This window comes from Biomphalaria glabrata, chromosome 14 (genome assembly GCF_947242115.1).
Source record: "Biomphalaria glabrata chromosome 14, xgBioGlab47.1, whole genome shotgun sequence".
Classification (NCBI taxonomy): domain Eukaryota; kingdom Metazoa; phylum Mollusca; class Gastropoda; family Planorbidae; genus Biomphalaria; species Biomphalaria glabrata.
The window spans coordinates 26644053-26658744 of record NC_074724.1 but is presented as its reverse complement, the minus strand read 5'-3'; the positions used below and the strand labels follow the sequence as shown (position 1 = coordinate 26658744).

General features: G+C 39.1%; 1 protein-coding gene across 2 annotated transcripts in view; it reads right to left on the bottom strand.

Moving 5' to 3' along the window:
- LOC106055177 (uncharacterized) overlaps positions 1–7084 on the bottom strand; it is a 38095-nt gene extending 31011 nt beyond the window's left edge. Inside the window, exon 1 of one of the 2 annotated variants that reach the window (XM_056011433.1) lies at positions 6870–7084. In XM_056011433.1, coding sequence (XP_055867408.1) covers positions 6870–6915 — 46 coding nt within the window. In that variant the 5' untranslated portion in view covers positions 6916–7084. The remainder of the gene's footprint in view (positions 1–6869) is intronic. The other variant, XM_056011432.1, reaches the window with a different exon arrangement.
- Between the last annotated feature and the right edge of the window lie 7608 nt (positions 7085–14692).

Genomic DNA, 14692 nt, shown 5'->3' with positions numbered 1-14692 from the left:
TTGGAGGAAGATATCCTCCAGCATACGACCTCTTGTGTCGGTATTGTTGGATCCCCACATGGTGTTATGGGCATTGAAATCCCCAAGGATTAAATAAGGCCGGGGGAGTTGTTTCAATAGGTCCTCCATGTCTGTTCGGTTTAATGGAGCGCCTGGTGGTAGATACAGGCTGCAGCAAGTGATAACCTTGTGAAGCGTTATCCTAGCTGCTACGGCCTGTAGTGTGGTCTGTAGTTCTACCCTCTCATGGGGGATGCTATCCTTCACAAGGATACAGACTCCACCTGATGCTCTCTCTGCATCCTCAACATTCTTGGTGTAAGCACGGTAGCTTCGGAAGCTGATGCAATCTTTCAGAAATGTTTCCTGTAAGCAGACAGCTACAGGAGTCTCAGAGTCCATCAGTAGCTGCATTTCCTCGTAATTGGCCTTGAGGCCTCTACAATTCCACTGTACAATTCTGGAATCCATGGCTTATTCTAGATGACCTACTAGGAGCTATTTGGCCTTGGGAGGCCCCCGGAGGGGTTTCCCTTTATTCCAGTGACCTTGGTATTTTTATTCTTGGGTTTGGATGGAGAGGAGGACAACCCCCTTTTGGGGGAAGTCTTTCTCTCTGGAGAGGGGAGATCCCTCTGGTTAGAGCGGAGGTTATTTCCTCCTCTCTCACCTCGGGCATCCTCTCCGCTTTGATTTCTCCCCTTAGGGAGTTGGTCAACCTCTAACTCGGTAGAGGTTGGGGTGTCTGGCTGGGTTCTCTGAGGAGAACCTGTGTCAGACATGATGTCTCCGGGTTCTCCCGGAGTATTGGTTTTGACATGCTGCTCAGTCTCCATGCTCTCATCAGCGAGCACAGAGAACCTGTTCTTTAGCATGACAACAGGGCTTTCTTGTTTCTTCAGAGGTGTGTTCTTTGGCGGTGTTTTCTTCTGAGTTGGGGGAGGAGGAGGGGGTGGTGGGGTCAATGTGTCCGTCTGTGTGGCTATGGATCTTCCTTTCTTAGCAACAGCCTGGGCGTAGGTCTTTGTCAAGCCGAATTGGCCCTTGGGTAGGGCCAGTACAGCCGATTTCGCCTGGCTAAAGGTACATCCGTTTCTTGCCTTGTACTCCTGCACGGCAACCTCCTGTTTCCACACAGGGCAGTCCTTGGAGTAGGCTGAGTGGCCAGCTTGACAGTTTGGGCATTTGAACTGGGCTGTGCAGCCCTTGTCCTCATGACCCTCTCCAGCACATCTGGCACACACAGTGTTCCTCTTGCAGACTGCCGCGCCGTGTCCATAACCCTGGCACTTGAAGCACCTCATGGGGTTAGGTATGTAGGGCCTCACTGGAACTCGTAGGTATCCTGCCTTCACATACTCTGGCGGTGTCCTAGTTCCGAATGTGAGGATAATAGTGGCGGTTTTGACCTCCTCACCCTCCCTGCGCCTGGTAATGCGCCGGGCATGGGTGACTCCTTCAATGCCCTCCACTATTTCCTTCTCGGAACATTCCAGTAGGTCCCTAGAGCTGATTACACCTCTGCTGGTGTTCAGACTCTTGTGTGGCATGACTTCCACTTGGAGATCACAGAGTCTTCTGCATCTTAAAAGCCCATCAGAGTGTGTCTTGCTGTCTACTTCTACAAGGAGTTCCATTGTTTTGTGTAGCTTAGACACACTCTTGGGCTCTCCCACTACTGACTTGAGTCCCTTATAGATAATAAAAGGGCTCAACTTGGTCAGGCTTTTTCCCTCCTCTGTGCATCTAACCACCAGAAATGATGGCCAGGTGGCACAGCCTTTTGGGACGACCTCCTTTTTATCGTCAATTCGTCGTTTCTTGCCCAGACACAGGTCTGGGGCAAGTAGTTTTGTGTGTGTTTTTTTGTCCATATATATTTTGGTTAATTCGGCACCTGTGCTCCCCACCCGCCATCGAGTCCAACAAGGGGACGGGCCATTCGGATGTCCAGAATGAGCCCGCCAGGGCTACACAGGTGCTATACTCAGTCAGCTGCTACATCGGACATGTGTCCGATACAGCAGCTCCCTGATTGACCCTCCAGCCACCGCCCTCCAGCATAGGTCGACGACCTATGCTGGTAGCTCGGCATGACCAGCCGGTTGACCCAGAGCGGGCCATCTGGGTCTCAGGTCTAGGGGAACTTGGAGCCAAAGTATTGTGTTGTTGTGGCTTATCCTCAGATAGCCACCACTCAAACACCAGGATCTCTTTATCCCCCCTTACCCGTCGCAGTCCACGGCAAACGGACTGGTCTAGGACGTAGTGAGAATTTAAAGTTAAGGAGACAGTGTGATGATCAATGAAGGCAGACTTAGGAAAAGAGGAGGCAGACACAATGGTAGAAAAGAAGTAGGGCACTTTTGAGCTCCAAAAGTGCTAAGGAAAGAGGAGCGCAGTTTAACGTCATGTCTCGGGATGTTGAAACTATACAGAAAGCAACAAAGACTACTTGAGCGCATTCACCAAACATGCCTGTGCTCCATCATGGACATACGTGGCAAGACTCACTACAAACAGCGATTTCATTGTGAACGCCGGTATGGACAGTATAGAGGGACTTGTTATGGTCTCCATAAAAAATTTAACATTTAAAGATATAGAACTAATGTTAACATTGCTTTTACGTGTTAATTGAAATAAATAAGCTAAGCTATTGATAGTAGGCATGGTACAGAAGACAATCCATTCCATTGATTTGTATGCTGTACATCATTCTTAACTTCTTGGCCAGTGTTGTGTATTTCTTTAAGTCAGTTTGATTTGATTTGTTGATTTGAGGCACATCGGCACAATTTAGGCCATGTCGTGCCTGCTTTAAGTCAGTGTTTATTAGAATAAATAAAACATTATAATCAGGGTTTGAAATGACATCTCATATATTCAAGAAAGAACTATTGAAAAATAAAGATAAAGAGAAAGATGGCTGTCAGGAGATAAGTTATCAGCGGCTTGATCATAAGTTTTCCAATTGTTCTTTCGCAAAAAATTTCCACTACACCTTGGCCTTTGATGATAAATTATGAGCTCAGAGCGGCATGATCATAATTTTTCTAATCATACTTCCATCTCTCAAAAGATTATCCCTACTCTCATCACTTATTGGCCTCTGATCATCACACAATATGCGCAAAATAATATTGACATCCCTACAATAAACAGAAACAATATAATACAAAATACAAACTCAGCATTAAAATATATCCACTTATTTACATATTTTTATTTCCATTTCTCAACAAGTATGAAGAGAGTAGGGGGAACACTATAAACTTTATAATAACATGTTCAAAATATCAAAAGGTGGATTTGTGGTTGGCTTGGCTACTTATGAAGGGCACTCAAGGTTCGACACCTGACTCGAGCACAGTTCGAGGTAGCAAGAAAAAACCTTCTCCCCACTGGTCCATAGCGCTCTGAGCATGATATAATATAAGTATGAAAGTAATGCTTTTCCATATAGATATATAATATTTTAAAAATTTTTTTCAAAACAAGCATATTTGTATATTTGATGACATGAGTACTTCAAGGCTAAGTATTAACATATATAGTTCGTCCATCGTGGTTCGATGATGACCACTATGTCATCCAGGGGGCTGAGGGCTTTGCACTGGGGTTTTATGCCTCCTCTTGTGGCTGGTGAGACCTATGTGAGCCCAGAATGTTTGGCTGCACACTGGGCAGGTTATTCCAGCTGGAGCTAGTGTTGTGGGCTTTGCTTTTCTTCTGCCCGAGTGGTTCTCTTTTCCTCTGCAATCTGTGCGCCAGTTTTCACAGCGTGATGCTATGATGCTCAGTCATGTGCCTCTGTCTCCCAGGTGGCTGCATCTATGCTGAACGCCTTCAGAGAAGCTTTGAGGGTGTCCCTGAAGCGCTTTCTTTGACCACCTTGCAAGTGCTTTCCTTCGCTTAGTTGCCATACAAGAGTCGTTTAGGGATGCAGTGGTCTTCCATTCTGCAGATGTGTCCTGCCCATAGCAGCTGGGACTGCATCAGGATTGTATGGATGCTTTGCAGACCTGCTCTTCGAAGGACTTCAGTATCTGGTATTTTGTCTTGCCATTTGACATTCAGTATTTTTCTTAGACATGTCATGTGGAAGTGATTCCTTCGCTTAGTTGGCCATACAAGAGGAGTCGTTTAGGGATGCAGTGGTCTTCCATTCTGCAGACGTGTCCTGCCCATCACAGCTGGGACTGCATCAGGATTGTATGAATGCTTTGCAGACCTGCTCTTTGAAGGACTTTAGTATACTGGTATTTTGTCTTGCCATTTGACATTCAGTATTTTTCTTAGACATGTCATGTGGAAGTGATTCAGTTTCTTTGCATATTTTCTGTACACTGTCCATGTTTCTGAGGCATAGAAGAGCAATGTAGGGAGGATGACGGCTCGATAGATCTCTAGCTTTGTATTAGTGGTGATACCACATCTGTTCCAGACATTTTTAGACAGTCTGCCATAGGATGCACTGGCCTTGGCGATACGCAGGTCAATTATGTCAAAGTATGGCTGTCCACGAAAATTCATAACCATGGTGAGTGTCACGTAGTTTAGACAAGTGTCTTTTGCTTTGTCCTAACTCTGTTTGTTTTTTTCTCTACTCGTATTACTTGTACGGGGCGAGAGTGCCTTGTATTTTTGTTTTGAATTGTTTTTGCTTCGTCACAAAGTCCGGTGACATTTATTGGTCATTCGTTGTCCTGAGACAGTTCACCCTCATAATTTGGTTGGAGCGGATGGTGTGCTAGTCCGTAAAAGATTATTAGTCTGTACTAGTTTCTTGGACTTATATTATTCAGAAGGATTTTTGGACCCCTGTTTAGGGTGAGTTAGTTTGTTATGATCTCTCTTATTGTCTATATGAGGTTGTCACTGTTTCTAGTTTTGGAATAAAGGTTGAATTTTGTGTTATTTCGTTAAAGGGTGCCAGTGTTGGAGTTGTATGCACTGAGCTTGAGTCTATGCCAGTGTGGGCATTGTCAGATTGGCGATCATCGACGGCGTTGAGTGTCAGAGCAGTTACACATCAGTTGGTATCAGCTGAGGTCTAACTTTATTATTGCCGAGGTTGGCAGTTTTTGTGACGCCAGTCGGTCAGCGTCTGGTGGACTATCAAACCAGTGTGACAAGTTGATAGCAGTAGCAAGGTGCTTATATATGAATTATTGAATAATATCTATCTATATATATATTATATTTTATATATATATATATATATATATATATATATATATATATATATATATATATATATATATATATATATATATATATATATATATATATTATCTATTCATCATTCTATCATTTTCATTGTACATATACATCTATCAGTATCATACAATTACATTTTTTTTGTTATTTAAACCATCCACATAGTTGGTTACTCTATGTGTACGACTGTGTGTGAATGATGTTCTTGTCAGGTTGAACCTAGGGACCTTAACTGTGTACAGCTATTTAACAACACAAATAATTCCTGAACCTGACAGTGAGACTATTCCACGATGGCACGAAGGCTCATGTCCAAGAAAGCGGAGAACCATTGGAGTCCTTCGAAGTATCAAATGGGGTAAAACAAGGCTGTGTCCTAGCACCTACACTGTTCAGTATCATGTTCTCTGCTATGCTGACAGATGCATTCACAGATAGAGAAAACATTGGGATAAATACAACATACAGATTTGATGGTGGCCTATTCAACCAGAGGCGGCTCAAAGCAAAATCAAAAACTAATTCAGCAGTTATCAGGGACTTGCTATTTGCTGACGACTGTGCCCTAAATGCCTGCTCTGAAAATGATCTGCAGAGCATTGTCAGTGACTTTTCAATAGCATGCTCAGATTTTGGCCTTACCATCAATACGAACAAGACTGAAGTCTTATATTTACCTGCTCCTGGGAAAGCCTACTAGAATCCAAGTATCAGAATAAATGGCAATGATATAAACGCAGTGGACAGATTCACATATCTTGGCAGCACACTCTCCAGAAAGTATTAACATTTACACAATTAGTAAAAAAAATATTTCATTGGGGATTAACTTTTTTCTCTCCTAAGTGACAATAATATTGTCAATTTTTTCTAAAAGTCGATTAAGCTACGTTATTACTGTTGGTGCATTTAAACATCTTTTTTTCATTCTTATTCTTGGTTAATAATTTTAATGTGTCAGCTCGGCTTAGCTAGCAACAAGCTCATACCTCACTTGTTCCATTGCGCTAAAAAGCTCAGAGCAATGTTGGGTCAAAACGTCGAAAAAAAAACAACAACATACCTTTCTAACTTTGAAACATATAGTCAATGAGTCATAATTTACACACATTGGAAAGTTCTGTTAAGTATTTTAATGAAGTACTATTGAAATATTATTTTTTCAAAGATAACATTTTTTATTTCACCTCCCTACAGTTTGTTCTATCACAATCAGAAAATCCATTGATGTAATGAACTAGCAAGCTGCAATGCCAAAATATTTTTTAAGCCAACTACTATGGTTTAAAATAAGGACCTAATTAAGCTGACCATTTACTGCAATAAAATAAGTCTTCTAGATCTAGTATTTCCGGGTTCCGAATGATGATTATGAAAGTAAAGTTGAAAGCCTTATTTCCACATTAAAAGTTTGAAAACAAAATAGAAAGCGATGCTATAATTGCTAAAATTATCAAACATTTAACAATAATCTACTCTAGGGTTTATATCTAGATATACAGATCTAGAATCTAGCCTAATTTACATCTAGATCTATATTCTTTGTATATCTATGACAATATGATGAAAATGTGTCGCTGAACTTTCACTTTGACTAGGTCACTAGAAATCTTCTATCTAGATTTATATAGACTAGAATAATTTACCTGCAACAAGTAACAGTTCAAAAACCAATGTGAACAATATATCCATTTCCTAAAGTATAGTAATTAGATCTAGACAGATTATATGAGTAGAAAAATAATTCTAAGTTACAAGCTTCCGTGTGATAAGATTAGAATATAAAAACATGGCGCCTTAACGTCTTCCTCAAATGTGTTTATTAAACTTGGGGGAAATACTTAGGTCTACACCTTTTCTCACACCTGAATTGGCCTACTTTAGTAAATTTACATGTATTCGTGGGCGCATTTGTTACTACGTTTTCAAAAATTTGAAACTCCGCGATGAAAAAAAAAGTATCACGAACTTAACTTTAAAAACAATAAAAAAAAAAGATAATAATAACTACAATAAATAACAAAGCTTCTAAAAGTTATAAATATTAAAGTGTCCAGATATTTTGGGAGTGAAAGCGGGATATATGTAGCATGGGCGTAGCCAGGATTTTTTTCCCGGGGGAGGGGAGGGGGGTTGGGGGGATTTTTTTTTCTGGAGCGCTAGAAGCTCCCCCAGCGCGGGCGGAGCCCCGCAGCCATGCACTATTGCTGATATTGAAAGCCAACAAAATGCATATTCTGAGGTATCTACAGTGCATTTTAATGCTATTAAAAAGTTTTATTTCAAAAACCTAAGGTGCTATTCTTACTGACTTAGACCCTCCCGCGCCGTTTGGAGCATTTGCCATAAAGATGTTTCCACAAAAATCTGTCACTGGTAATGTCTGAAGCCTCTTCCCATCTGCTCTGAGGACCTCCATGAATGTGTGACGCCAAGTTGTACTTGGATGTCATAGCAACTCTTATCTCTTCTTATGTGTAATTCATTTTGTCGGAGAACATGTCCCGCAAACCTCATGCGACGCTCTGTCACAATCTTACTAACGAGTCGACTCCAAGTTCGGTATAGGATTTCCTTGATTTAGACCCAATCTCTATAACTGACTCCTAAAATCTGTCTTAGCCATCTATGTTGAGCCAGATTTAGTGTTTTTCAATTTTGGCAGATGTCTATTCACAGCACTTAATTAATTGAGCCCCGCAACTGGTAGAAATATGTAACCTCTCTTGAATACGCTCTTGGAATTAAGTGATTATAGTTTGCTTCAGATTTTAAATCGAAAGGGAAGTTTTATCGTCAAAATCATCTGTTGGGCGTTTTAAACTAAAAAATCTCTGGAGTTATGTTTTTTTTTTTAAATTCAAAACCCCATTTAGCTACGGTCATAGAATTGAGTAACTGTAGTTTGCTTTAGAATAATATTGAAGAGAGAGGTATTCCACCTCAAAACGCTCTGTATGGGGATTTTAAACTCAAAACCATCTGGAGGGGGTTTAAACTTTTAAAAAGCCATCTGTAGGAGAGGGATTTAAACTCAAAACCCCCAGTTGGCTTGGCTACGCTCAAATAATTTTAGTGTGTAATTTGCTTTTTTTTTTTATATTGAAAAGGTATTTTTTTTACCATCAAACCACACTGAAGGGGAATTTAAACTCAAAACACCTTTGAATATACTCATAACATGTTGAGTGTATAATTTGCTTTGATTTTAATATTTAAGAGGTATTTTTTACCTTCAAACCTCGCTGAAGGGGGGTTTAAATTCAAAACTGAGTCGAAACCCATTTAGCTACGCTCATAACATTTTGAGTGCGTAATTTGCGTTTTTTTTATATACCATGTATTGAAGAGGTATTTTTTAGCTTCAAACCCTACTGTAGAGTGGGTGGGGGTTAACTCAAAACCCCTAAGCTCAAAGAATTTTGAATGAGTAATTTTCTTTTTTCATATTGAAGAGGGGGTTTATCATAAATTTTGGAGGGAGTTTAAAAATCAAAATCTTCCTTAACTGTGCTCGTGAAATTTGGGGGATTGTCGTTTGCATCTAACTATCTATCTTCAATACATGGTATATAAACCCCCCCCCCAGGCTACGCCCATGATATCTATATCTATCTATCTATCTATCTATCTATCTATCTATCTATCTATCTATCTATCTATCTATCTATCTATCTATCTATCTATCTATCTATCTATCTATCTATCTATCTATCTATCTATCTATCTATCTATCTATCAGATAGATAGATAGATAGATAGATAGATAGATAGATAGATAGATATAGATATCATGGGCGTAGCCAGAAGAGGTTTGGGGGGTTCAACCCCCCCCCCCCCCGAAATGAAATTCCCCCCCCCCCCGCAGGGGGGTGTCGGAGTTTAGTGACTGATCTTTTGCTTTAATATTGTTTATTTTATGTGAAATTTTAATACTAAACCATCACTTGCCCTAGCACAGCCAAGGGGATTTTGAGTTTAAAAACCCCTACCAGGGGGTTTTGAGTTGGAAACTCCCTACCAGGGGGTTTAGAGGGGTTTTGAGTTTGAAACCCTTTTCAAGGGGTTTTGAGTTTGAAAACCCATACCAGGGGGTTTTGAGTTTGAAATCCCCTACAAGGGGTTTTGAGTTTAAAACCCTTTACCAGGGGGTTTTGAGTTTAAAACCCCTTCCCAGGGGTTTTGAGTTTAAAACCCCCTACCAGGGGTTTTGAGTTTAAAACCCCCTACCAGGGGTTTTGAGTTTTAAACCCCCTACAAGGGGGTTTTGCATTTAAATCACCTCTTCTATAAAAAAAAATGCAAACGACAAATACCAAAATTCCAAGAGCACACCTAAGAAAGATTTTGATTTTAAACCCCTCTTCAAAATACAAAAGCAAATTACACGCTCAAAATTGTATGAACGTAGCCAAAGGGGTTTTGGGTTTAAACCCCTCTTCAGCTGGGTTTGAAGCTAAAAATACCTCATCAATATAAAAAAAAAAGCAAATTACGCACTCAAAATGCTATGAGCATAGCCAAATGGGGTTTTAGTTTAAACCCCCGGCCAGCGGGGTTTGAAGCTAAAAAATAAATCTTCAAAATAAAAAAAAATCAAATTTCGCAAATAAAATGCTATGAGCGTAGCCAAGCTTATTGGCTGTTTTGAGTTTAAATATCCCTTCAGAGGGTTTGATGCTAAAAATAAAAAAAAAAGCAAATTACACACTAAAATTCTTTGAGCGTAGCCAAGCCAATGGGGGGTTTTGAGTTTCAACCCCTCTCCTCCAGATGGCTTTTGTAAAAATTTAAAACCCCTCAAGATAGTTTTGAGTTTAAAATCCCCCTACAGAGCGTTGAAAGCCTGTCTCTTCAATATTATTTCTAAAGCAAACTACAGTCCCCAAATTCTATGACCGTAGCTAAATGTGGTTTTGAATTAAAAAAAAAACTCCAGATATATTTTTGTTTAAAATCCCCCAACAGATGTTTTTGACGATAAAACTTCCCTTTTCGATATAACAGCTAAAGGAAAATAGTCACCTAATTTTAAAATCGTAATCAAGAGAAGTTACACGTCTACCAGGCTCCATTAATAAAGTGCAATGAAATTGAAAAGCACTGAATGTGGCTCTACAAAGATGGCTAAGACGGATTTTAGGAGTCAGTTATAGGAAATCCTATGCCGAAATGGGAGTCGACCCCTTAGTAAGACAGAGCGTCACATGAGGTTTGCGGGACATGTTCTCCGACAAAATGAATTACACAGAGTTGCGATGACATCCTAGTACAACTTGGCGCCACACTTTCACGAAGGTCCTCAGATCAGGTGGGAAGAGGCTTCAGACATTGCCAGTTACAGATTTTTGTGGAAACAGCTTGCCAGTGAATGCGCCGAACGGCGCGGGAGGGTGTAAGTCAGTAAGAATAGCACATTAGGTTTTTGAAATAAAAGTTTTAAATAGCAAATAATGCATTGTAGGTACCTCAGAATATGCATATAGTTGGCTTTCAATACCAGAAATAGTGCTTGGCGGCGTGGCTTCGCCCCGCGCTGGGGGAGCTCTCAGCGCTCCCCCAGACCCCTTGCTGGCAAGGGCTAGGAGTCTACACATTTTTCACTAACTCCAGGAAGAACCTATTCTTGGGCACAATTAACGTCTTTCAAAATAATAAAGGGTCAGAATGTAATAGAGATTAATTTTGTACATACACACACACACACATCCATACAAATATATATATATATATATATATATATATATATATATATATATATATATATATATATATATATATATTGTTACAAATGAACAGTGATAGGTAGAGGTCAACGTATGACCCCGGCGAGATGACACAGCAGCTAGTGTTCCCTGGAATCTACATGTACAAACAAAGACAGGATGTGACGTGTCCACACGTGTTGTTCCAGGGGACGAACAGATCTAAGTAGGGGGACAGTTACTAATGAACAGTGACAGATAAAGGTCACTACGTGTGACCCCGACTTGATGACACTGCAGCGAGTGTTTTCTGGAATCTACGTGTATAAATAAAGACAGGATGTGACGTTTCCTCACGTGTTATTCCAGAGGATACTAGCCGTGTTTGTGCAACTTTGGACAAGCGATTAGGGACTCTATATAAGTCAGAGAGTTAATGTGAAAGTCAGTCGTATGGAGTCGTGAGTGAGCCGTTACAGTCGATACAGACGATGTAAGACGTGTGCGGCCCTAGTGGAAGAGAAATGTGTACGACTCGATGCAAGTTAACTAGGGTAGAGTTAACTGGAGTGGACTACTGTCGTTAAAGTCTATACAGCGAACTACAGTGGACTTGAGCCGTTACAGTCGATACAGTCGATGTAAGACGTGTGCGGCTCTGATTCGATAGACTTGAGGACGACTTGGTTCAGCTTTGGGAGACCTGGAGCGACACTGGGAAGTGTGTCGTTGGTCTGTTCTGTGGAATACGACTCGGTGCAAGTTGAGAAGAGATGAAATTGCAACGAAGTGAAGAGATGAGATGCAACGAAGTATAGCTAACTGTAAACTGACAGATATTGTACAGTCTTCTACGCTACATGTAACAGTAACGAATTGTTAGAGTTAATAGTCATTAAAGTTATATGAAACTGAAAGTTTAGTCGTCAAGTTCTTTACAGTGTTTTTATTTGTGTGCCAACTAATACATCTAGCCAGAAGATTGAGAAATACGTAACAATATATACATAATTTTTTTTTGGGGGGGGGGGAAGAAAAAAATCCTCCCCCAAACCCCCCCCCCCCCCCAAAAAAAAAATCCTGGCTACGCCCATGATAGATATGTATTCAATAATTACACATAAGCACCTTGCTACTGTGAGCTGGCGCTCCTAGATCTAATTTTTTTAAATCTATTTTTATCTTTATTTTAATTTGTAATTTATATAGGCCAGGGCTATGATGTTTGTAATTTAGTGTCTTTTTAGTTTGTTTCCCTTTAGTTTAGTTTAGTTTGATTGTGCTGTCTGGTTGCTTAGGCTACTCTAGCCCCTTGGTAGCTGACAGGTGCACAGATTGGGCCCACCCAATAGAGCTTCCATCTGCCTACTGTTATAAATGAATAAATGTTGAGCAGCAGATAATAACACAAAAAGGCCTCACTCAGTAGCGCCACCCTGACCTGCTCACACTACTGTTACCAACTTGTCATCATTTTTTCATAGTAAACCAGACGCTGACCGACTGACGTCACAATACTGTCAACATCGGCAGTGTTAGATGTTATGAACAGATGGGACTCTTAATCATACACTAACAGACTCATATGTGAGCTGGCGCTCTTAGATCTAATTTTTTTTATCTATTTTTATCTTTATTTTAATTTATAATTTATATAGGCCAGGGCTATGATGTTTGTAATTTAGTGTCTTTTTAGTTTATATAGCTCAGTGCTGAGTATTTTGTAGTTTCCGCTATTTATAACTTTCTGCTAGTTTTAGTCTTTTTCTGTTATTTGTGTTTTACTCGTAGAGGAAAAGTAGTTTTTAAAATAGTTAACTAGTCTTAGAGCTGTGGATGTTCTTTCCTATTTTTTTTGTCCCTGGTTAGTTCTGCTTATTTTTGTCTTTGGCATTAGCGTTGGATTGGTTGTTATTTTTTAATTTCAGTTTATGTGCAGGTCTGTAAAAGGTATAGAGCCCCGATATGAGTTTAGAATAGAAATAACTTTTTATCTTCCTTTTTGTATTTTTGTAAAATTAAATTTTAAGATTTTCTTTTTAATGCTGTTTAATTTGGTATATAATGTTGTGTAGTCCGTGTCAGTAGTAATTTGCTAGATTTTATTATAGCGTACGGCTAGGTACAAATTAGGGAGATCAGTAGTCCAGTTTAGTTTTAGGTAATTAGCGTAACGTCATGCTCTCCGATATGTTCGCGCTAACCAGTTATAGCTAGCTCCGGAACCACGTTGAGCTCTCTTTTGTCTTGACCAGTGGTCTAAAAAGTATCTGAAAAGTATTTGCAGATATTGTATCACATTTATCCTTATCCTTGTGAACATTTTGAAATGCTGTAGCTTAGCCACCGATAGGTCAATATTTAATCCATAGACTGGAAACCGGAAACCAATTTTTATCCGCCATTGATCGATTCACAGATATATATTATTGATTTTTATGTACGTAAACTCTTTTTCAAGCTCTAAGGGAAGTCACCCCAATCAATCTTTTCTGTTTTAGAAAAATAATGATCTTTAGTTTTCAAAGTCTAGAAATAATGCAAAACCATTTATCGGATTTTCTTTAGAATGGGCTATTAATCACATAACTACATTCACGCTAATATATGAAACAAAGCCATTTCCTGTTAGTTTTCATTAAGATAATGTTTCCGAAATCTTAGATCGAAATAATTAATGTCTGTCGATTTTAATCATCTTGTGTACATTTATATAGATTGATTACCGAGATCATTCTAGATTTTGTATCTAAAAATTGCAAAGTAATAATAATGAGACGAGAGTACCCTTATTTTTAATGTTCAATTACTAGATCTAGATCTAAAAATTAAAATATATGTTACATAGGTTAGGGCTGAAAAAAACAACAACATGCACAACTACCTCTTATAACTACTTTACAAAAAAACGCCTTCTACACATTTTTTGTAGTGTTAAAAAAATTTTGATATTCATTCTATATACAGTAAATATAAGTCTATGGTTTAATCCTACATTTTGAATTTACTCTTCTGTAGTGTTGACTTTTTTCAAAGTACATCTGCCCCAAAAGTAAAGTAGTGAAAGGTATAGGCCTACATGTATTCACATCTAGTGTCTGTATTTTAGAGCGGTGCTAAAGATCTTCAATCGCCTTAACAAATTCATCAAATCTTTCTTTAACGGTTCTAACAGTAGTATGATGAGCGCTCTAGCAAGTTGTTTATAGATATTGGAATGATACCCCATCATATGGTTGAAGCAAGAAGCGGCGAAGAAATAAAGCATTTTTAAGAGTATATAAAATGTCATGCAGGAAATATTTTCTGAATTTTGACCATATAGCTTCTATAAACAATGTACACATCCATTTAAATAAATTGCGTTTCCGCATTTTTTAAAAAAAATATTGCCTGCACTCCTTCATGAATTGCAGATATTGTAGCTGCATTATCATACCCACGAGCTCAACACATTAATAAGTCGGGCCCATTCATTTCTAGGCATTTTAAGATATCAGAACTGGTATAACCTTTGGTTATCTTTAAAGAGAAAAATCCTAAAACACTTCTCTTATTTGATCGATACCTTTGCTAATGTCAAAATCTCTTATAACTTTAGAGATCTATGTTAGGTACGCAATGATACAAGGTACCAATGTACTTTGTTGCAGTTGTCTCTTTACGGGTTGTGGTGATTGTATTTGTATACACTATTGTAAACAACACTTGATAGAATCTTGGGTGTAAGAATTAAGGAATTCTATGTTTATTTATTATTATTT